We start from the raw sequence: 25,153 nt of genomic DNA, 5'->3' as shown, positions 1-25,153 counted from the left end.
TAGGGCAGCGGAGGTGCAGCGCTGTGCCTTCACACCCTGGCTTGCCCCTGGCAGCTTGCGAGCATGCCCGTGCCTTCAGGCAGGAAGCGTACCGCAGCGTTTCCCTGGAAAACTGCCTGGTCCCATAAAGTAAAGCTTTTGGGAGGCTCTGGTGAGCTCAGCTCATCAGCAGATTGTTGGGAGGATAGGCCTTAAACTGTGAAGGAATTCAAAGAGTGCCTCTTCTCACCCATTTGGAAATCTGGAGTTGGTTGTTCTCCAGCGCACTGTCTTTGGGTTGAAACTCTTCATGCTGCTGATGTCAGCTGCAGCTTTTGGCATGAAATTGTGTCCTTTAAAAAAAGGTATCTGAAAGAAACAGGGCTGCTTCACCATACTCTGAAAGCAACAGCTTCCTGGCTACTGTGTCATGGACCTGCCGGTGCCCTGAGGTTTAAAGGTGTCTCGGACTGATGTCCCATCAGGAGTGGGCCCATGGGGGTGAGGTGTGGGGGTGCCCCCAGGCAGGCCTTGTCTCAGTTGCTGGAGGGGAGACAGCGGGTGCCTCCCAGGTGAATGCTGCTGGCTCACCTGGGAACCAGCACAGCCCCCTTCTGCAGCAGGACACTGGGGGATCCTGGGGAAACATCATGACTTCCTACCTAGGAAGTGTTTGCTCCCAGAGCTTCCTCCTTTTGGCATTTTGACATGTGGGATCGGTGGCACATTGTTTCCTGACATACATTCATTATATAGCACTTGGGGTACAGACGCTTGGCACCAGCCCAGCAGTGCCATTGTAAATGGTGGCCTCTCGCAGAGTGTTGGTGTCACCTGAACACTTGACAGGTCTTCTATCCGCTTCCTGTGGTGTGCCATTATTTTCCTCCTCCTTACCCAGACTTCTTACCTGAACTTCAACCAAGCGCCTTCCCAGTCTCCTGCCCATACTATGTCACTTGTTCCACTGCTCTGAGTCACTGAGTTGATAGTCCTCAGTCTGCTATTGCTCTCTTGAGCAATCTTACAGAGGCCTCCAGTATATATATTAGACAGGGTAGGGTGCAACAGGATCTTTCAGCACTAGGTGAGCAGCTGGTTAATGTGACTTTTGAATTCTGTCGTATACAATGAGTGTGGAACCACTCCAAAAGCAACCTCCATTGGTGGAGGCAGAAAATTAAAATCAAGATGGACAGCTCAAAGTCAGCTATGCCTTGGAGAAGGTAACCAGCTATTGAGAGTGATGCAGTTTTTTTCCTTAGAAGTAGGTAAATAAACAAAATAATTGCACATGTTTATTGGGATATGTGTTAAAATGTCAAAACATTTTCACCACAATTACGCAATAAACTGAACACTCTATAAATATGCCTGAGGCTTTTCTGCTCCTGTATTTACTCTTTGAAAACTCTATATGGCAGTTAGTTATAAAACTAAATTTGCAACTAAAGCTGTACAAACAGAGCTGGATTTGGGACTTTGTGATGAGTCTGGAAGAGAAGCCTATGGGAAAGGGAGCTTTTATCCAACTGAAATTGAATATATGCCTATTTTAAGGACATAACAGGACAAAAACATTTTGACACTTCTTTTTTCTGAAAGAAAAGTATTTGGTGAGGGTATTTTCTGCCTAAAGACCTCTCAGCGTTTCAAACCGGGGTGAGTTCATCGGATGGCCACAGGTACAGTCAGGGGTTGCCGGTTTGGCTGCACTTGCTCTGTGAGGAGAGGATGGAGAATTAGGCCTTATTCAGAGTGAGGGAAGAGGCAGCTTTGGGGGTAGTGAGGGGCCTGGTGGCCCCCCATAGCATGTGAGGAGGTCACCAGGAAGACAGACTTAGGCTTTTCCCAGTGGTGCATGGTGGGAGGACAAGAGACAACAGGCAAAAATCGAGAAAGGAGGGGTTCAGAGTGGATGTAAAGGAAAACATTTTCACCATTGCCTAGAGAGGTTGTAATATCTCTGCCCTTGCATGTTTTCAAGAGTTGACTGGTTAAAGCCCTGGACAACCTGGTGTGATCCCATAGCTGTCTCTGCTTTGGGCAGGATGTTGGACCAGAGACCTCCTGGGGTTCCTTCCAACCTGAATTGTCCTCTGATCCTATGAAAAATACAGCCCAATTTTGAAATAAAAATATCAAAATACATAACTTTCAAAAAAAGCTGACTTTTAACTAATTGTTGAATCATCTAAAGGACTAAATATATACAATATCATTTTTAATGAAACCATATCTTCAGAGAATTCTGTATTCTTGCTACTTCGATTTTTCAGACAGTGAAATGAAAGAGATGATATAAGTTGGTCAGTTCTTACTATTTTATTTCTCTCTTAGGAGGAGACTAAGTGAACTTCTCCATGTTCTTTGGATTCAGAATTTCAAAATTGACACTGCAGAATAAACATAAGAAAAATTAGGTCCATTAAGCTTTAGGACTGACTTGATAAAAATTAATGTATTGCTTTAGAGATTGTATATACTTTCATTGTGACAACCTCTTCCCAATAAATGACCTTTTGTTTTGAGAATTCAACTGATTCTTTACTGAGACAGCTTCCAGAAGGAAGGTGAACAGAATGCATGATGTAATGTGCAACTGTAAACCCCAAATGTTATAACCTGCTGTGTCTGTAGAGGTGGAGTGACGTAAGATAAGACAACTAATTTTTCTGCCTTGTCGCTCTGATGTGGTTACCCTGCTGAATACTGCATTTGGTTTTTGGTTGTTTTGTTATCAGGAAAAAGCTGACAAGTTAGAGTTTCAGATAGCTAAAGCAGGTGGGACAAATTAGTGTCTAATAAGAGGAGCAAGTAGTTCAGCTAAAATAAAGCCATAGATTTGTGAAGTACCAGAGGCCTGGAACCATTATAACATGAGAAGACAGCTTAGTGTGTTTTGTTGAGAGATACAGCAGGTATTAGCTCAGACATTATTTCGCTAGGATGTGTTAATTGAACAATGTTTACTCTCCTTTCAGGTACTATGATATATCAGGCAGACGCTATACTGTTCAAGAAGACCAAATACCATCAGTAATCTGTCCACGCTCTTATGTTCTTCCAGCGATATCAATGTCTACTGCCTCATTACCAGCAGCACTTAGAAAGGTAAGAGAAAACTAAATATGCGTGTTTATATAAGATATATATATACATGTATACACACATACTTACATATATCATAAAGAAGATGACTTTTCTGAAAACATAAGTTAACACTAGGTATAATTGTAATCTTCCTTTAAAAGACCTGTGTTTGAAGTACTGGAAAATTTTCAAATTAATATCATAATACGGAAATAAGGAAGGTACATAATGACTATAGCTGGCATGAAGAGCCAACAAAGGAAATGGCTCGAGGAGATCTTCCACATGCTCTCACAAACCATATGGCTTTTTCCTTTTGTTCATAAAATATATATAAGCCAAAATAATAAAGAAACAGCACATACACTTCTACAGTTTCTCTCTAACCTGTACTGTTTCTGTATTAAGTTTTATTCCAGAGAAGGAGAAATGGCTCTGCATTTGTTTCCTAGTGTTGATTTAGCTCATATAGTGTTATTCACTTGCTTGGCAGCAGTATTACTGCATGGAAGCAAGCTAGGGAAAATGCTAATTACTTCTGTTCTAATGTGAGAACTTAATTTCAGATTGCAGACAAGGTTGTGCAATGCCATTCTTGTCTTTATTATAATCTTTCCAAGGAGAGAGAAATACTTTTTTTTCCACATTAACAAAAGTACACAGAAGGCCAGTAATTGAAAAAGTTGCTTTTTTCTTGGTTATGGAACTAATATTCATCTGAATATATTTGATGAGGGCTTAAAATATTCTGTCTTTAAAACAATTTTATTGTCTCATCTACTCAAGCCAGCAAATCTCATCTCCTAATTTCTATATGAAACCTTTGGAAAAAGACTCATTGGTCTTTAGCTGAATAGACAAATAATATAAAGCCCCAAACATCCCCATGGTCTCATTCACCTTCTTAGTTCTATTGATACTGTAGAAACATGCCTACAAAAAGAGCTCAGTTCTTCACAGTTACCAAACAGCAAAATGGTGCAGTACTGTGATGGTATGACATTTCTATGGCAGCAGAGCTTGCTGGGGAATTAGTTTTCCAACAGAAAATAGGGTGCTGTTCACCCTATTGCTGTCTTGGATGGACTTGTGTATTAACTCCTTGCAAGGGCTTCTCCTAGAAAAGCAAGCAAATGTTTGATTTTTTTTTCAGTGGAAATTTAACAACAGCAGAATTCAGCTGTTATTTAGTGAGCTCTGAGTTGGCATTTTGTTCTTCTTTTGGAATAAATTGTTCATACTTACAGCTAAATTAAGCTGTTGGGGTGTCATTCCTCTAATCTTGAACAAATCCATTTGTACTAAGAACATTTAAAAGCCTTTAAATGAAGCATCTGAAAGAGTATCAGAGCAGGTCACATAATTTTATACTTTGACGCATAATACAAAGGTCTGATTGTTAGATAAACCATAAAAATCAAGGAAATTGTGTGTGTGTGTGCGTTTGTGTGAATTCAGCAGTTTCTTCTGTATTCGGATAATCTGCTAATGTGTGTAATAATATAGTCACCTGCTGATGATAGATGGTTTATGGGGACTGGGATTTAATGAAGCCCTGCCTTCCTCCAGTATTTCTTGTGGGAGAGCAGTAGAAAACGGTGCATGACACAGAACATAAGCTGTTTGCACCAGGCTCCTCTCTGTTGCTGTTCTCTCTATGGAAATCTGCTCGTAAGCCTTTCAGAGATGAATGTACTAAGTACAGTCTTGCAGACTAATTTACACTGCCTAATTTGTATTATCCTCTGTTTTTGCCTAATTTAGGTTATTCCCTTTACCTCAGATAATTAAGAGCTGACTCCAGCAATGACTAAAACAGACAAGTTCTTCTACATTCTTCTATTAATTAAACAGTCTTCCTAAGAAACCTTGCTTATCAGTCTCTGAAGCGTGTTAACATTTGGTTTTGTTTTCCGAAAAAGAAAGAAAGTAATTTTATTTGCTGCTTTCCCTTTCATTTTTGTAGTAGTGATCATTAAACGATGGAGTTCACTTTCACCTAAATTCCCTTCTACTCTCAGCCAGTTCATGCGTACTAGTCAGCAGAAGATCTAAAATAGCCACTCCCTTAATGGTTTTCTTCACCTTCTGAAGAAAAAGCTGTCCCCAGCATATTCCAAGAACTTGTTGGACTGTCTCTGTCTTGTATTTCTTTTCCAGCAGAAAAAAAAAAATTAATTCCAAGAAGTAATTAAAGCCGTCAGGTTCTGTCCTTTTGGATGCTTCCCTTGATCAAAAAACAGTCTTCTCTCCACCCAATTAACTAGTGTATAATAAACTTCTATCGTAATATACCCTGGTTTTCCCCTTTCATCGTCTTCCAGGATTGTTTAACAGATCTTCATCTTACCTATTCCTGTACTTCACAGCAACTGTTCTTGATATACAGTGAAACTTTGTTTCTCTTTCTTTTTGTTTGACTTTCATAAATAGTGGTGGTAAACCAGAAGGAAATTAAAAAATATTTAAAATGTTTGGTAGTGTTGCTCGGAGAGTAAATGTTGTGTTGCCCAAATTATAAGGCAAAAATATTTCCTCTCACTATATCATTGTTCTAGGAAAAAAGCAACATCCTTCTAGATCAATGTCGTTTTCTCATCAAATACCTCTGATGCTCATTCAGATGTACTTCTAGTTCTGTACAAAGATTTCCACTTCTTTTTCCTTTGCAAGGCTGTCTGCAATTTATCACTTTTTTTATTGTAAGCTTCTGATTTGAACAACTGAAAATGTCAGCTCTATAAAAATGAAAGTAAGATTTTAAAGTGCTCTTATCAAATATATAAATAACATGTTTATTAAATCACTGGAGGTAGATCTATGAGAAATTAACAAATCATACACATTTAAAGATACATTTAATTTTCTTGCCTCTTCTAGTCCTGTACTATTTAATGAGCAAAGTATTTGCTTTATAAAAATGAAGGTTAGTAGTTTCTCTTTTGGTATTTTGGCAAATAGAAGTTTGATAACACACTATTACATAAAAAAAATTTTAAAAGGCCCAGAAATAATTTCTAGATGTCAGTTCTGCAAAACACTCTATTTCTAGATTTCTAAAACTCAGCTTATTCCTCTTCCTTTGCCCAAATAATGCATTGCATCCTTGGTTACATTTGCACAATCCAGTTTTGCTCAGTGGAGCTAAACAGGACGAGTATATGGTGTCTTTGAGTTTGTTTGCAAACAAAGGCAAAATAGCTTGATTCGATTCCTGTTTATATTTAGAATGTTTATGCAGATCCACACTGAAGATTATTTAAGCTGTCATATAACCTGTAGTACGTGAAGTAGATAGCCATGGCCATAATTTTATGACTGTTTTTTTTTATATCTTTAAGGCTGTTTAATTAATAAAACAATGTGGCCATTGCTCTCACTATGAATGAAGAAACAACTTCCTGAATGTTTGAGTCATTCTGTTCTCTTCAAATAAATAATAATTCCATCTGAGGACCAGATCACAGATAAATGTATATTTTGCAGTCATACAGCTTCAACAGTGACAAAATATTAATAGCAATTGAGAAGGAGTCCTACTTGTGATATGTTGATCTCAAATGACCATAAATTATGTAGTTAGAGATAAATGCATTTATTCCTCTAGAGAACAATTTCAGATTTTGATTCACTTCTGCTGATAATAAAATGAGTGAATGAAACGAGAGTTCTTAATCCTTCATTATTTATACATTTCCTGTGCACTAGGAATAATCATCACAAAAAATCCAGACTGTAAAATTCCATGTGAGACCCTTAGGTCTAAGTAGGTTTTTTTCTAAGTCGTATCTATGTGCTCTAATGCTGTCTCTCCTCATATACTCAGGTGTTGATTAGTCATGTTTTCAGGCCTATAACCAGGTACCTGTCTAAAGGTTTCTCAGGATTCTCCATCTAGATAAGAGTTCTCACACCTACTTGCTACCTGAACACAGCCACTGCCTTTCACACAAAGATTCAGTCCTATGACATGAATATTTAATGAAGGAAACTGGGTGGAGTACTTCTAATACCCAGGTGTGGCTGTGGAAGCCCATTTTGATTCTGTGTCAAAATACTGGATTAAATGAGTTTATTTCTATCACTGCCTTTGCCATGTTCCTGAGACAGCAGATATGCAGATCCCTAATTCCTTCTGCTCTTCTAACTCAGCTTTCAAGATGATAGCTTGTCAAGCTCTAGGATATTTTCAGTTTAGGATTCCACATCTGCTTCTTCAATTTCATGTCTGCCTTGCTCAGAGAAATGTTAGCAAGACATCCAGCCCAGGTCCTCATACTGCTTCTCCTTACAGCGCATTATTTTCCCAAGAAATAACAAAACCTGAAGTCTATTTGGGATCCCACAGGCTTAGAAAGTCACCTCCCAGAATGATGTTTAAATGGTAGGAACAAAGCATTTTATACTGCCATTTGATAAACTTCCAATACTAAGTGAGTGAGAAAGCAGGTAAGCCACTTTCCAAAGTAACAGACAACAAAATTATCAGTTTGTGGATAGGTGAGAGGAGCTTGCCCAGAGAAGAACAAGACTTTGCCTTAAGGTTCACCACAATTTTTAACAGATAAGGCCTTTCAGTGGTTAACCAATCTCCTCCCAAAACTTGAGACCGCAAGAAGAGAAGGCATCCTTCTCCAGCTTGGAATCAGAAAACTAAACAAAACCTTGTCGCTGAAGTCCTACGAAGTGAGTCATGCAGGGGCCGAGAATATTTGCTGCTGTAGGTTTTCTCAAAGGAGAAAAAAAACCCCAAAAAACCAAAACCCAACCAATTTCAGGAGAGCACTAGCCTGCCTTGCGCAAAGACTGAAGGGGAAAAAGGGAGGGGACGCTATAGAGTTTTTTTTCTTTTGAGGTGAAGGGCAAGTATAGCAAAGCAGTCACCTAAGAGGGGCCTAGGTGGGACAGGAGGGTGGGCTTGTTCTTGGTTTTGTTTTCTTTTCTTTTAAAATCTGGATAGGCCTTCAACTGTTTGGAATAGGTTATACCTTCCCAGCTTGTCCTGGTTGCAGCGGAACAAAGTTTTATTGTATTACCTGAAAAAAAAGCCAGGGAAGAAAGCCTTCTCAGTGCTGTGTGGGACATCCAGATTCTTGCCAGTTTCTATCCGCTTCACTACACTTCTGCTCAACCTTTGTATAAAATAATGCACTTGGATCTGCTAGGGTTTTTTTCCCCACCTTTTCAATATAACTATTGTGTTCTTTACCTGGTAAAATTACTGTCGTTCCTCCTCTGGGAACTATAGCAAGTGTCACTCAAGTTGGGTTGCAGGCCTCACTGATAGCGCGTGTTCAGTGCAGGCATGTCATTGCTCTGTGTGATGCTTCCAGTCCCCTTCCTCTCCCAAGTGTAACTTGCTTCCCTGCAATAATCGTCACACTTTCTACCTCCCTCCTGGGCTTAACAAGCTGAATAATTTTCCTTTTCTTTTTTTCTTTCTTTTCTTTTTTTCTACCAGGAATGCCCACTTGTTACTAGACAGATTCAAAATCCCTTGATAATCCCCACAAAAAGCTGACATTCATGTACTCCCTCTTCGATTAGTCATGCTTGTGCTCACTCTGGTAGGGCTACTTTTTAATCCCATTCCTCCCCATTGTCATTTCTGCAGCGGAGGGGGTAGCCTCCCATTTTTTAAATTTTAAAGCATAACTTTTAACCTCTCTAAATAGCCAGGTCTGCCTGTGAGAGTCACCTACATGTTATGTGCCTCTAGTGCACTAACTTATGGGAAATCTGGATAAATAATTTTTTTTTGTTTAGAGCAATCAAAAAATACAGCAATAGAGATTTTTATAGGCTAGAATATATCTAGGAATTTTATTTACATTTATATATATACATGTATAGAGATATATATGGATGGGTGTATATTTAAATGTATGTATGAATTGAAGAAAGTTTGAGGGATGTTATCCATAAGCCATGGATTTGGGATTGCTATCCTGATGTACTTGTATGAATTGAAGACAATGGTATATAGAGAGAATGGAAAAAGATCAAATGTGATGAAGCCTGGATCACATGAGAGCTCTTTGGCAGCATTCAGAATAGCTACATTATTCACTGTCTATATGGCTTCTAATATGGATTTTAATAGGATATTATTTTGCTGGCCAGCACAGTAATTCCTTATTGTGGTTTAAAATGTCTAGGAAAACATGAGAACATTGTAATAGTTTATCTAAGTTGGGTTTTTTTCCTTTTATCCTATCTATGCAATTTGTTCCTATTCTTGGGCTGCAACCATGCTGTGGTTTGGGCAAGAAAGGGATGTTAATAGGAGAAGAACACTGAAGTCTTTACTTTGAAATTCACTGGGGGGGGGAAGTAATCAAATTTTCAAAACAAACCAGTTGAGTAGGGTGGAGAAATGTGGGGAGGGAAAAAGAATGCCTCATTTTGTCCTGGACATGCCAGCATTTCTTACATGGTTGACAAAGGCTTTTTAGACTTGGCAAATATTTAATTTGCTCTGTCCTTCAAACTTTTAAAGTTTTCATAGGATGTTTAGCTCTGACTCATGCTATGTTTTGCAATAGTTTGAGATAATTAATGCTGAAATATTCTTTCAGAATTATTTAGTTGATAAATATGCAATTCGTAATTAAAAACAAACCAACACCACAACCAATAAGAAGCAAACAGAATTTAAATAATACTGAAATCATCATGGAAGCCAGAAAATACAGGACTGGGACAGAATTTAAATGCTGACCACTTAAGTCACAGTGATGTCTCCCACAAACACTTGTGCTCCAAGAAGCCACTGTATCTTAAATCACTTGTCCACAGTATCTGGTGAGCAGTGTCATTAACCAGTAACCTGAAATGATATGGTGATATGTTAAAACCCTCAAAGTACAGGGGGAATAACTTGCAGACGACTCCTATTGAAGTGCCTTCCACTGAGAGAATATTGAAGAGCACGGTCTACAGAGACATAATGGCAGTATGTCATCTGACAGAATATGTGACAGAAAGGGATGCTCAGAATCATGGAGACAAAGCAAAACTGGCCCCAGCACATATAGAGAGTCTTTGTGTAATACCACCTGCTAGCGAGAACCCACATGTAGGCCAACTTTTCGTAAGGAATAGTACTAAATAACAGCGGAGGACTGAACTGTTTTTGCTACTTCTTTCAGTTTTCATAACTTATGGTGCTCTCTTTTAATATAAGTATTTTTCAACATTGACACTAAAAACTACAAATGTAGCAGAGCCCCTGTAAAAGCAACTTTTAATAGCACATTGGTACTGTTGTACTTGTAGGAATGCTGAATCAGGACACTAGGACAGCCATCCGTAGTTGTAAGTCACCATTGGTAATGCATCTCAGGCTGACAGAACTTAGATATTGTGTCTGCTTTGAAGAAAAAAATAAAGATAAATGTGGTATGAATTTGTGTACATCAAGCACTTCTGCTTTTGGGCTGCAATAATTGCACGCCCATTGCTTTATCTGTATCTGCCATTTGTCAAGGCCTCGATAGGAAGACAGAGAATGGACCAGAGGGATACCAGCGAGGAGAGACTGAAAAGATTGCACCAAAGCAAGCCAAAAAAACCCCAAAGCAAACCAAAACACCAAAGCAAGAACAATTAATTGTTTATAGATTAAAATCACAGCAGATAGGAAAGAAAGCAAACCCAAAAATGTAAGTAGTGTTCAGAAGACAGAATAAGCTGTTTGTCATTTAAATCCTTTCAGTTACCTGATATCAGGTTTATGCTTTTCTAGGATTCTACTCTTAAGTCTGGTTTATTTTATGTCTTTGGTTAAAGAACTACAATTCTGGTAACTGCACCCCCAGAAGGGTAAGCCGTTCATAATAGAACTTTCTTTCTAACATGATTGATCTGTCTGAGGCACACAACAGAATTAAGAATTCCCGAGTTAAGAGTATCCATAATGGTATATACCTTTGGTTAAGCATCGTTCTGCCCAGATTTCCCAGGACACAGCAAGCATCCATAGCATTGCAGCAGAGATACTCTGGATATAAAACTATGATCCTTTCATAGAAGAAAATGCCAGGTACCCTCCATTCAACCACATTTGTTAATAATGAAGACAGAATAATCAAGCAGCTAGTTACTATATACTCAGAGTCATACTTACTGTGTAGACAGAGACCAAAATTCTAAGAAGTCCCAATGCCAAAAAGCTTGGACATCAGGTCCACTATAAAACTGTCTGATTATTATGATTTGGCTTTGCAACGCAGCTCACTTAAAGACCTGCTCATCCTTTTATCTTCCAAAAAGTCTGAAAATTTATGGCTAATTACAGCACAACAGAGGTTCTCAGCTATCCATGACAGAACCTCTCTGAGTGTTGCTCAACAAAATTACTTCTCTGCTTAATAAAATACCGTTCTGCTGACTGGAGTGAATGGCATCATTGCAATTTCCTTGTTGGTCCACTTTTTCCATATTCCCAGCTCATTATTCCTCTTATCCCCATTTGAACCACAAATTCATTTCAGTATTAACTTAAAAAGGGTTTCATTTTGCTATTTCCAACCTGGCTTAAGATACCAACTCTCTTATTTCCTAAAAATAACATCTAGGTTATGTCCAGTTCTTACGGCTGGTTCAGAGAGACCTTGAAAACATCTCTCTCTCTTGTATTTCTGCTGCTTCTCGGTGAGTTTAGCACAAGAGCATTTAAGCTGTGGTTGACTGCAGGTGTACAGGGCTACAGCTGACAGCTAACATGGGCCTTAGAGAAGCGCAAAGACAGGAGGGAAGATGGTGTGGAGTCACTTAGCATTTTCATAGAAGGAATATAGCTCCTGACACATTGGTGCAAGAGGAATCTTTTGTAGTCTAACACTCTGGAATTCAAGATGCAATGGATGTACTGAGTCAAGAAGGTTCCCTCCACCCCTTCAGAATACAAATAAATTTGAAAGCAGAGTAGGAATACCAGTAAATTCTTATTCTGATAGATATCTTTCAGGTACTCACATAGTTTATTGAGGAGATTGTTGGGTTTTTTTACATGCAGTTTAAAAAAAAAACAACCGTAGCATGTACCAGACAGCTTACCTTTATTTACTCTTCACTGCCAACTTAAAGACAGATGTAACTTGGACAAGTCTCCTTCCAAGCAGTTCAACACATCCACCCTGATGCATGAGAATCATAAAAAGGCTACGTCCAACTTCACATGGGACTTGCATCCTGCATAGTTGAGTTATGTTTGGAATTGAATTTCATCTTCGTTCTTGCATGCTCCACGTAATACTGTGAACGAATTTAGAGGATGCAATAGGTGAAAATGTGTTTCTGTTTGAGAGGGTTAGCGATGCCTTAAAATACAGTCACATGAGGAATGGTCCCGGAATGTGATAGTGCTGAGGTCTTCAGGGCTGGTGGACTGCTGAATAATCTACAGTCCCCCAAGCAGTGACAAAATAAAAGGTCTGTCAAACTGACACAACGCTTTGCCTTGCAGGAGTGAGATAATGCGGATAGCTGCATACTCAGTGTGGCATTGCCCAGGGAAGGGCAATGCATGCAGTGCAAAGTATTAAGGAGGTCTGTCGTCAGTGATCAAGCATGGATAGTAGGTAATGAGTCTGGTAATGGTGACGTGGGAGTGTGCACCAGGGAGTCCAGTGTTATCAGTGGCCAGCTTTTATCTGCCCCACCCTTGTGCATCATGCCAAACACCTAGCTACGTAGCATTTCAACATTTCACTAGTGTTGCTCATGCTAGTATGTAACTCTCTTAGGATGACACCAGGCATTTTACTGCCTTCTTCCCAAAGGACATGCTCTTCTCCTTCCCTTGGTGAGTACAGTCCTGTGAAGTTGCTCTTTGAATCACCAGGGGTTTGCTTCTGGCCTCCACTCTAGCCTACTGTGCAGTGATCTCTGTGGAGAGCTGTAGACTGTTTCACATCATGCTTTTCTTGTACCACTTCCACACTTGTGCAATGTGTTGGAATGGTTTTCAGGACCTTGGCAGCTAGCTGTGCTCTCTCCTTGGGTGTGACCCTATTTCCATTTTGCCATGCTACGTGACCAGGTGGCTCAGCATATGCACAGTACACCTGTGCACCCTCAGATCTGGGAAGGTTGCGACACAAAGCTTTCAGTAATAGTTCATTCCTCCTGACCAGGCTTTTTGCCACTTTATATACTATATAATGCATATGACAATTAAGAATGTGTATATACACACATATATGTGTAATCTATTGCTCTGTACTTCCAGCTGCAGTATAATAATGGGTTTGCAAAGGGCAGTCATGAAAAAGTTCATCTTTCTGGTTTTATTCTCTTGAGAACTGAATTATAGTGGATAAGCCAGAATGCTGCTTCACTTATCCCTTTAAAACAAGCACTCCATCTGCCATGGCTCAAGATCTGCAAAAGCAAAGAGTGATCCACCTTAATAAAGAATTGCCTAAACTACTGTTTGAGTAAGATTTAGAGATTCTAAAAGAAATCTACCATTCCTACAAACTAGCATTGTCCATATAATTTTCAAAATCACAGTAGGTAACATTCCAACAGATAAGTTTTGAGTTTGTTGTGGTTGCAAACAGTACCTAAAGATTTAAATAGAATATAATGTTTCTTTCTACAAACATTGTTTTTTTATAATGGAACTTGACATTGTAATTTCCTCTAAATTATACCTTATGGCTTGCAAATAAATATATAGCCTCTTCTCCCCTCCCATCTTTACAATTCCCCTCCCCTTTTTTTCCTTTTCATTTACCAATGTTATTTCTAGGGTATAATTGCTGAAAAAAAAAGACTAATTGTCTACGAGGAAAACAGGGATTGAAAAGTGTAGCTTTTGAAAAGTCTGAAAAATCTGAACAAACTACACTGTAAATGTTTAGCAACCAGAATTTAGATAAAAAGAACATCAAGATCTGTTTACTTTTTTGTATTTCATCTAAAGAAACTTGTGATTTTAGAATGCTTATCAGTAGTAATTCTGGATATTCCCCTTCCTGCTTTTCCAGGCAAGTTCTGATTGTTTTGCTTCTGGGAGTGCTGAGAGTATGTTTTCTCTTTGGCATGTAAGACTTAATTTTTATCAGATAAATTTCTGACTGTTGGACCTGAAAAAGAAAACCACTTTCCAAACATGAAAAAGGTATAGACAATTAGTGAGGGTTTTTTCCTAAGCGGCCACCCAGTGAAACAGCAGCTCACCCTGCTTGTTTCTGGCTGCTGCTCAGAGCCTTGTGCACAGCTGGGAAACTGAAGAGACTTGTCAGGTTCATCGTACGGCTGGCTGGGAAAGCCTGAGTTGCACCAAAGACAAAAGAGGGAGTCACTTGCAGATGTAAAAGGTAGGTAGCTAGAGAAACGCCATACTGAGTAGCAGAGATTTGTCTGCCCACCCCCTTCTCATCAGGTGCCAAGAAGGCGTGGGAGGGAAGCGGTAGAGTAGGAATGGGAGAGAAGACACATGCCTGCCTTCTAAGTACAGGAAGCACTTACCGTCTACCAGGTTTTAATGGTAGACAACCAGCTCCCTTCTATATTCTCAAGCACTGACAAAGAGTGGAGAGGACTTACGCAATGTAGTCTCTGAGAGTTGTTAATGGAGTCTTTTTACCATATTTTATTTAGAAAGGGTCTAAAATAGTCTGAGCCCAAAACGAGAACTGTTGTAGTTTGTATTCGGTTCGTCATGATGCTTTTAAGGGTTAGCTTTAAAAGTACCACTACAATGTCTCTTGTTCTAAGCCACAGACACCAAGGCCAATCCTAGAGTATGGTGGATTGGCCTATGCGCAAACTAACATCTTCTTTGGAAGTTCAAGTGCAGAATCAATAATCCTGTGTGTTTCTTGACATTTCCTGGAAATGCTGCTATTTCTGAACAGTATAGCTTCATCCAGTTCGATCCAATTCCCCGTTGCATTGTTAATCAACAAAATATATTTTCAGAGGTAAGACCTGAATTATTTTTTTAAAGAATATCAGGTAGGAATCTGAACTTTCATCCAATTAACCGCTAGTAATAGTAGTGAGATTTAAATGCTGTTGTAGTTTTATCTCTTTAGCAGCTAACATTTAGTAGTGAGGGTGCACAGTACGATAATGCAACGTATCTCTAATAGTATATCTCTAAGAGCAGGAAAATATACATCTCCGTTTTTCTTCAGAAGTAATAATGTATCTGTTTTCTGGACAGACACGTATTGTTTATTTTAATGTTTTATACACTAATTATTTCTGTTTGGAGCCTGAAATAAACACACCTAAGAATATAAACGCATTTCATTAGAACATCTTCTCTTAGAAGATGTTTCACTTGCTTAATGGTGAATATTAGGCGATACTGATGTAATCATGGGATTAAGAGCAAAGAGTTTGCAGGACTATTGCTCTTAATTTTTGCCCACTGTACTGCAGGGAACCAGTGTGTCTTGAGTCATTCCTATCTTCTCTGTACTGGTTTTATAAAGTTTATTCCAATTAATAATAAGGCAATTCTCTGTTATAATTACTATAATAATTAGTTTGAGGGAATTCTGGGAGCCTTAGGTGAACACTGTTATTTAGAATAAATGCTAAACTATAACACTGTAATTCAAATGTAAAATGAGATGTCCAGCAATTTCTATAAAGTCAGAATAAGGTATTTCAGTAATAATAGTTCCTTGTACTTACTACTCTTCATCTGTACATGATGAAAAATCTGTACATCAAAGAAGTTATCAAGGGTTGTAACCACTTTATACATTTTACAAAAGGGCTCTTTGAAGCACATAGACTATCAAGCCCAAATTTTCCAAAGCAGCTGCTGTGTTGGGTGCCTTCATACTGGGGGCCTGACTTGAGACACGTTTCAGTTGAAAGGTTCTGTTTGTTTAAAGGTACCAAATGGAACCCTGGCATAACGTGTAACAGAAGTTACATGGTGTGCTTTTTATCTCTTTAATGAGAACTTCCGTGGAGAAGACAGATTCTATTAACTTCATATTTAAATACACTTTGATTAAATTTTGTCTTTTTTCATCCTACTGAATGGTTTTCAGAATCATAAACATACAGTAATTTTTTCGTGTTTCAGGACCATCACATCAACTTCCCAAAGCAAGCATGTCAAACCTGCAGTTCACTTCGTTGTTTATGAAATTTGGCTTTGGTCAGACCAGCAGCCCAATAGGCAGCTTGTTTACCTTTGCAGTTTTACAGTCTCACATTAACAACACTGTGCTCAGAAGGATGGCTTTCTGCCTCTTGCCCTGTATGCCTCTGACAGCTTATCTTCTGCTATGCCTGACCTGGGGAAAGTCCTTGGATTTCTAGTGGAAGGCTTTTAGTTTTCCATTTATAGTTTCAGACTATCTGCTTTACCCAATAAAAAGAACCCATTTTCTAAATTTCAAATGGCATAACAAGTTACTTTTAGGTATCTAGAGCTAGAGTCGCTGAAGGACTAAAACACTTAGGTGCTTTAGTTAGTTTAACTCCTAGGCATATTTTCCCTAGACTGAATTAAAACTGCAGGTGAGTACCTAGATTTCCTACCTAGTGCAAGCAGAGAGTAAGACAATCCTTATCCTTCATCTGCTGAGCACTTACAGCTAGCTAACAAGAAAGACTGGGCACAGAAGCATGTTAGGAATCCTGCCTTGCTCTTGAGCTACATGCAGAATCATGCAGAGATGCCCAGCAGGAGCCAGCTCAGTTAGCCAGCACAGAGTAGCCACATCAGTGCCGTGTTTGGCAAAGGCTGATAATACATGTGGCTCTTTAGGATTACTTCCTCTTTGACCCATAATCATTTTATGTAAAAATGTATAAACAGTCTTAAGATGTATTACAGTATCTGGAATGAGATTCAAGGATTACAGTGGGTCTGACAGTTTTAATACAGTTTCCACAGTCTGATTTCAAAGATGTTTCCAGCGTGCATAATTTCTCTTCTGGGAATATATATCACTCTATTTACTCTAAGTGCTTAGCAAAGAAATAAATTCAGATTGCTACTTAAAATGCTTTTTCTTAGATGAGAAAAATGCAGAACGGAAAACATGAGTTGTCACTTGTGCATTTTTAGCTGACCAAACCAGCAGTTTCTGTTTGACTGTAAGCTCAGTAGTACTATTGAAAACTATCAGTCTTTGTCACAGTACCTGATTTTGGGTTGCTCAGGGAATTTACTGATGCTTTATGAAATTCTTGCATGTGCTCTGAAATTCTACAAGACTTTTTCAAACATCATATACTTTCAGGACTGTGGTGCTCCAACTGACAGCAGCAATTGTGTGTGAAAGCAAGGGGAAGAAAGAAAGATTGATTGTGCCTAAGAAAGAGCTGGTTTCCAGAGATTCATAGCTTATTCTGTTGTACAGACACTCTTAGATTCACAGCAAAAGAATCCTATTTCCCATCTTCAGTAACTATACATAAATACTTAATCAGAAAGGAATTGGGAAGTGTTACTGTGATCTGTAGATCTAAATGAGACAACTTATGTGAAATCTATAGTTACCAATATACACCATTTAGAGTTAGTGACAGGACACTGTGCGCTCTCACAGAACAGAAGAGACACCTACAAATAGCGAAGAAAGAGACCCAGTAAATGCAAGATCACTTATGTAACAGATTCTTTATCATTCTGAATCGCATTCAGAATTTAAAAAAGGAAAGGGGTTACATTTATTAGTTTTGGCTTCTGGTTGGGGAGATCTAAAAGACTTCCAAACCCCTCCGTTCCCCTCCAAAATGCTTTTGTCATTTATCCTCTATTGCTCAACAGAAACAGTACTTTCAAGTTCCTGTCTCAGAACAAAACACAGATAACATATGTTTATTTTCACCCTCTACCTCAAAAGAGGTGATGCCTCACTGAATCTTTACACAGAATAGATCATCTAATGATACAGACCTGACCCAGCAGCAAGACTTGAAATCCTGAGAGCAAAGATGTGAGGCTAACTCTCATGAAACTTTTTCACTTTCTCTTACATTGAACCACAAAGGGTTACAAGTACAATAATTTATGTTAATGCTATTTTTTGCATAGAATTTTATTTCTGGAAGTCTTCCAACTTCAGGAGAGTTTAAATATTCTCTCAGTTCTTCAGTGTTGAATGATCCTTGCTCCTACTTTCGGTGCTGCTTGTTTTGTGCTTTTTCAAATCCCTTTTTAGTATCATTTTTCCACAAGTCGCTAGAAAAATAGAGATTTAATACACCAACTCAGGAAGCCAAAGAACCAAGGATGCCTGTATAAATCAACCTCTTGCTGAATAAAAACAAAGTGATTTTCTTCATTTAGCCATCTTAAATGTGGATCAGAAAACAGTAATCAAGTTTGTGAGAACCAACGTGTGTGGTATATTTTTTCCTACTGTTGCATATCTACATTCTAGTATTGCATGTTAATTAATGCACATAAGGCATTTGCCCAACACTAACTTCACAGTTCTTTGCAACACGTTCTCTTGCTTCTGTAGAGGTGCTTACTGAAGGACTTGCTGCCACCCTTCTGCGGCTCTTTCTCCTATCCTCTAATTGAGTCCCTCTCATAGTTATAATTTGTCTGCCAAATGACTTATCAGTTGGAAAGGCTCAAGTCAGATACTACTTCCTTTTTTGCTTGGTTTTAACTGAGTGCTGCCAGAAGAAAGAAGGGGTTAAAGCGTGGGAGGATTGCTAAGAAAAAGGGTTTGGTTAATGACACACAGGACTGCATCTCACACACCATAGTTTGTTTATTCTTCTGTAAACAGCAAAAAGAATTATCATCGTCATGGTAAGGCGAAGAGCATTCTCTCTTTTCCCCTCTTTAAACCCCACCAGAAATCTTTGGGTTAATACACAATTAATTTTTAAAAATCATAATATCAACTGATCTCCTGTAGTTTTATAGAGCGTCTCTTTAACTGACAGATGCTACTGTTGACAGAAGGGGAGGGGGTAAAGATTTCAGTGTATGGAAATAACTAGCTCTGGGGAAGAGGAGATGGGAGCAGGCATGCCCTTTCTGACATGCCTGTTCTTTTTTATCAACCTCCTTTCCTAAATAGTCATGTAAGGATCTGTTCAATTTTTATTTATTCTTCTTTGTCTTTCCTGAGCTTTTTCCAAGAGATTTGTATTATTAGATTTTGCATGATTCACTTCTTACAGTTTTGCTGGGTTTTTTTGATACATCCAATATCTAAATCTCTGGGTTTGGCACCTAAGAAATAATATGGGATTTACCCTTACATCTATGCTTCTTGAACTGATTCTTTCCTTTCGAAAAATCAGTTAAACATGCAGGCTTGGTATTCTCATTAGGCTATGTGCTGTTGCAAAATGGTCAATTTTCAGTGTACATTTGCACTAAAAATTTAGTTTTAGAGTGAAAAAATAAACTGGAAGCAGATAAATCCTGTTCTCTTGAAGACATGAACTGCTTTGCTAAAATATCCTGACTTAGTAGAAAATATAAAATATAAATAGCTTGTGGAAAATATGACTATTAAGAAAACTTACGGTTGTTTCACTTCATTCTGCTCAGCAGTCTCACATTTGTAGCTCCTCGGTTATTCGGGTAAGTTCCCCAGTCTCGTTACCTACATTCCCTGTATGCAGAGCTCAGGTAAAGCTGAAGTAGTTTAAAATCTTGCTATTGCTGTTTATGTCCTCTGTAAGTGTAGCAGGCAAAGAGCTGGAAGAGGCAGGGAGTAAATTCTGTGCTAGAGTGAACTTGTTAAATTTGAAGTGTATTTCTTTCTCTGCCTCTGAAGAGGACGCTGTCAACCTGGAATCCGGTATATTTAAAATAAATGCTTAAAAAGTTTAATGTGCATGTGCCAAACTTGATATCTGGGAGAGGCAGAGTGTGGGTAAAAATAACTAAAGTTGTATTTTTCATAATAGTAACCCCTCTTTTGTGGCTTTGTGAAGGGTCAGCATAAACAGGGAAAAATTATTAGAATGAATTGAAGTAGTTCAAATCTAGTTGACTGACAGCAAGGTAACTGGTTAAGTTTAGAAATTGTTTAGGTTAACTTGAAATATAATTGCTTTTTTTCCCTCAGTGCATCACAAAAAAAAATTGTTTCAGGTCAAGTGTTTTGTTAAGTATAATTTTTTCCCATGCTTTTCAAATAAGAACACAAGCAAAAGCAGCAAGCCTTCATTTCTGCCTAAAACTGTCGCTCTCTCTCTGCCAGTAGTTAGGGCACTCACCTGTAGGAGACCGGTATGAGTCTTCTCTGTAGGACCTGAAACAGGGAATTGAGTGGGTCTTGTGCTTCTCAGACTATTCTCTCATAGATTTGATTTGCACATCCTTCCTCCTAATATTTTTATAGCACATTGTGCCTGCAATACTCCAGATGAATTTTCAGCCTAACAAAGCCTGACACTGCTAGCGTTGAATATTTGAGTCTCAGTTGCCGCAGAATGCTAGAGCCTGAAGAGTAGTTGTTTATTTATTTAAATGTTTTTGGCTAATGCACTTTTTGGGATATCACGTGACTACTAGAACTCTGAGGCTTTCTGTTTCTCATGGTTGTGAGAATTACGATACTGTGATTTAAAGATACCGAAAGTTACTGGCCTTCCAGTATGAAGTTAGAAGGGTTCTAAATTATTAGAATTGTTCAGGATAGCAGGGTGTCAGAGGTTTTCATGTTACTTGAAATGCAGTTATTTATGACCTTCTCGTGAATGATAAAGCTCAAACTTATTCTTCACTAAATATTGTTTGTTGCTTTTTCCCCTCTGAAGGTGAACATATGCTAGCAAATAAATGTTTAAATTACAGAACTGTCCACACTAGAAATTACCACCTATTAGTTACCACAAAGTTGCTAATGACTAGTAAAAATACTACTTTTTTCTGTAATGTATGCTCTAAGAAGTGTTTTCAGTCAGGTTTAACTGACTCAGATGAACTAATCTATGAAAATAACATCCAATTGATCCCTTGAGACACAGCCTGAAGTTCTGATTCAACAAATCACAGTAGTTTATGCTTCCTCTCCACTGGAGACCTGCAAAGGACATATTTAATTACGTTGTTAAATTAGGGGTTTGGCTGTGGCAACTTACATTAGCTAATGAGAAAAAACCCCAGCCAAAAACAGAGGAAATATTTTAATGCTAACATAAACAGGTATGAATATAAATACAAATAAGATTTACATTTCTTGGTTAAGAAGAGGGCGTTTTGCTTTCAGATCAGAACAGAGCTTTAGAGATTCATGCAGTATACTTGACACGGCTTTCCCCACGCTGTCCAAGGAATGGATAGGCAAGTCCTCTGCTTTTTTTAGTTGCCCCAACGCCTTTGTTCAGGCATTTCTGAAATGGCTAGTGTCTCAAGGGTAAGAATGCCTGAGCAGAAACATGTGGAAGAAGCCTGATCTACGGATCAAGGATACTTCTTGCCTTCTGAAAATCAAACATTTCAGTGCTGTGCTCTGGAAATCAAGCATTCCTTTGCTGTGCTCTGTCAGGCTGGGCCCCACTTTGGAGCCTCTTGTAAAGCTCGGTCTCTGTGCCCTCTTGCACTGGGAATACTGGCTCATCTACATTTATCTGAGTTAAAATACAAGCTCTTCAGGGCAAGTACCGGGCCTTTTATGTGTTTTGAAAGAGCTGTATATAATTAAGGTACTTTGTATGAAGAAATTACTTCAAAACAGTTTACATAGGGCAGCTATTTCAAGATCAAGAAAAAAATCTTGAGCCTCCTTCCCTGAGGAAACAAGGCTTATGTGGCTGGACTGGCTGGCTGTCCCTCCTCCCTTCCATCTAACACCTTTTGAACTTGTTGGACAGTTTAAATGACATTTTAAAGGGGGAGACGTCTCAAAGATAATTAAGTTCCCATGGACTTTATGAAAATCAGCTGCTGGGAAGTGAGAAATCCAGATCCACAGTTCAAATAATTTATTTTTTCCAAGCATAATCTTGCAAACCCAAAGCTTGACTGCAGTGTAATAATGACTGTCAGGTTGATAATGTAATCCCAACTAATTTAGAGGACTGACAGCTATTATGCATCCAAATATTAATATGCTGATTGACACCATAATGAAATTAAATTCCCCCTATTTTGGTGTTTCACTGGTTTTTAATATGAACAATACAAGCGTCCTCCTCACAGCCGTAGTGGTTATGAATTTTCAGAGAAATTAGTGTCACTCATTGCTTATTGGCTTAAGTGTTCCCAAAAATACCATATTTTAACTTCTTTTTTACCTAGCAATGTTCATTAGTGTCTCCTTATCCCTCCCCTATATAATTAGTTAGTACTGGCAATACATATGTAGAATCAAGAAATTAGATAGTAATTGGGCTGCATTACTCATGATTGTTACATCTGATAGGGAAATTTATAGTTGTTTCTGTTATCGCAAAATCAATTTAACTGTCTGAGCTGCAGCCCTCAGTGTTCCTCTCTATTTAATTGTTTTGGTTCTGCTGGTTGAAAGAGGTCAGCAAAGGGAGGGAAACAACAGACATCAAATGTTCTCATTTGTAGATTATTTCACTATCTCAAAAAAAACCCAACCCCAACAACTCAAAAACTGAAGCTCAAGGTCATGATCATAGACCTGCCTATTTGAAAGCAGCCGGGGGAGGATCACTATGTGTGCAGAGACAGGACTTTGTTGGTGGTACAGTTGCTTATCAGCTGTGTAACACATGTAAGAAAGGTAAGGAAAGACAAGGGTTCCCATGGATTTCTGTTTGGTTGCAGGATGATAAACCAACTCTACATATTACCCAGTTTAAGTTTTTCTGCGTTTTTCATGTGCTTGGGCAGGCCTAGCCGCTGTACACCCTCCAACTGGCAACAAGTAGGCTCTGCAGCGCTCTCAGGCAGTCAAGGCCATGTTTCAGAACTCACGGCTGGGGGAGTTTTACAGCAGAGGCCACATGTTAAGTCTGTTGATGAAGCAAAAATAACTAAGTTAATACTTTTTCACCTGGAGGAGGAAGCGACCGTGTAAAAAAGGCCTTTATTTTCTTCGATAGCCAGAAGGCCAGACAAGCCGCAGGCGGGTTGACCTGGTGTCTCTCCCGCCTCCGCGCAGGGCCCTCAGAAGCGCCTGAGCGAGGCTCTTCGCGTGGTCCTTCCTGTCGAAGCTGTTCCACTTCATCTAAGTAATTAAGCGTTAATTAGAAGAGGACTAGTTTAGCATTCATTAAACATTAAATACTAATTGAGCGCCCGGGGAGAGCGCCGGCACCATTAGACCGCGGAGTCATTCTCACGCCGCCCCGGCCGGGGACGGAGCACGGCGGGGAAGGGGGAGCGGAGCGGAGCCGAGCCGCTTCGGCCCCCCGGAGCAGGCGGAGACCGAGGCGGTAGGCCCAGATAGCAGCTACCCTCGCCCGCCGGCCCCGCGGTTGCGAGGTGGAAAACGTGGGTTCATCTCCCCGCAGGGCTTTGAACCGAGATCTCGCACAAGGGCCCCAGCCGGCGGGCGGTGCCGGCCCCAGCATGCCTACCCGGGCGGGTCCTGCCGCGGAGCTGAGCGACGCCTGCTCCCGGGCCCCGCCGGGGCACGGCACCTGAGCGCGGCCGGGGCTGGCGGAGGCAAACGGGTTCCCGTGTGCCCCGCCGCCCCGTCCCGTCCCCTCGCCCCGCCGCGGGGAGAGCGCCGGCCCCGCTCCCGTCCGGGCGCTCCTTCACGCCGGGCGGCGTCGTGAATTCACTGCCCGCCTTCAACCCCTGTTGCTTCGCCCTCAACATCAAAAGTTTGTCGGTTTCGCCCGGGGCGGCATTTTGTCCTCAATAACACGGCAGCCGCCGCCGCCGCAGCGCGGGCTGCTCGGGCACGCACGGGACGCGGCGCCCACTCGCGCTCCGCCACCCCCTCGAAAGCCCCCCGTGGCGGAGGGCGCCGGCTTTCGCGCGCTTCTCGCCGCCCCTCAGCCTCCCCCCCGCTGGGGGCCGGTACGCCGCCACCGCCGCCACCCCTCCCACCGCGGCCCAGGGAGGCCGCCCGGGCGCGTCGAGCCGCTGCCCGCGGCGGGAGGGGCGGGGGCTCGGAGCGGGCGGGGGCGGGCCGAGGCGGAGCGCCCAGACGGCCGGCGCCGGGGCAGCCGCGCGGGTAGCGGCGCCGTGCGCGGCAACTCCGCGGAGGGGCCGCCGAGCTGAGCCGGGCCCGGCGGTGAGTGTCGGGGCTGTTGCTGGGGCGGGAAGGTGAGGCGAGGCGCCCGCACCTGCGGGGCCGGGTGAGGATGCGGCATGACTGCGGGCGGCTAAAGTCCGCCGCGGCTCCTTCATCCGGCTCGTCCTATTCGGGGACGGGGAAGGATGGCGGCAGCCTCGAGGGGCTTCTCCCTCCCGGTAACGCAGGGGGCCGCGGCCGTACCCGGCCCGGTGCTCCGTACCCGGCCCGGCGGGGAGGGAAGCGGGGGGGTGGGGTCGCCCCGGCGGTGCTGGGTGGGGGGCGCGGACACATGCCCGGACACGGCGTCTGCCGCAAAACCCCCCTAGTTTAAAACCCGCCGAAGCAGCCTCCGTGGTGGCGAGAGGGACCGGCGCTCTCCTCGGGAGGTCCGGTCCGGCGTAGTAGGAAACACTGGCGGCGTTTGGAAATGGACATCTCAAAACAAGTATTCATCGTACCGGCATGCAAAAAGTGCTAGTATATTAAAATGCAAATATGCATGTATACTCGGCAATGCTGTTGCGTGTTTCCTGTTTACCATGTTAATTAGCAGTTGTAAGGGAAAACTTCACCAAGAGTAATCCAGGGCAGTATTTGACCCAGTAATGTTCAGTGAATGATGCGGTGGCTTTTATAGTTCTGGGGTTTCTAGCCCAAAAGACGAGCCAAGTATTTATTGGACTTCATTAACGAGAAACGTATGAGTGGTATTGCAACTTACACCTTTGAAACTGTTCTCTACCAGCACAAGGGTCAAAAATAACTCAGCCAGTATGGAAAGGAAAGTTAAACTCCCCGCTCTTGTTTTTGTAATGAAAATTTAGACCGAGCAGTTTGTCCCTAGTCTTGCAGACACCAGGATGTTTTCCTGTGTTATTTTGCGTGGCGTTAACTAATTTTGCAAAAGTTTCAGATTTAGGACATAAAATGCTGGTATTGTACGGCAG

At 40.8% G+C, this 25,153-nt stretch overlaps 1 protein-coding gene and 1 long non-coding RNA gene across 4 annotated transcripts in view; one reads left to right on the top strand and one right to left on the bottom strand.

Moving 5' to 3' along the window:
• Positions 1–2,969: 2,969 nt before the first annotated feature.
• CRYBG1 (crystallin beta-gamma domain containing 1) overlaps positions 2,970–25,153 on the top strand; it is a 65,592-nt gene continuing 43,408 nt past the window's right edge. Inside the window, exon 1 of one of the 3 annotated variants that reach the window (XM_064447521.1) lies at positions 2,970–3,093. In XM_064447521.1, coding sequence (XP_064303591.1) covers positions 3,058–3,093 — 36 coding nt within the window. In that variant the 5' untranslated portion in view covers positions 2,970–3,057. Of the gene's footprint in view, positions 3,094–18,783; positions 18,833–24,109; positions 24,204–25,153 lie in introns of those variants that run through there. The other 2 variants (XM_064447522.1, XM_064447523.1) reach the window with 2 other exon arrangements.
• LOC135312627 (uncharacterized) lies at positions 8,971–17,628 on the bottom strand. The gene is made up of 3 exons (XR_010372256.1): positions 17,564–17,628; positions 12,133–12,330; positions 8,971–9,901 (listed from the first exon to the last, which is right to left on the bottom strand). It is a non-coding gene; the product is annotated as an uncharacterized LOC135312627 (long non-coding RNA).

Source organism: Phalacrocorax carbo, chromosome 3 (genome assembly GCF_963921805.1).
Source record: "Phalacrocorax carbo chromosome 3, bPhaCar2.1, whole genome shotgun sequence".
Lineage (NCBI taxonomy): Eukaryota > Metazoa > Chordata > Aves > Suliformes > Phalacrocoracidae > Phalacrocorax > Phalacrocorax carbo.
This window is presented reverse-complemented; position numbering and strand designations above follow the sequence as displayed.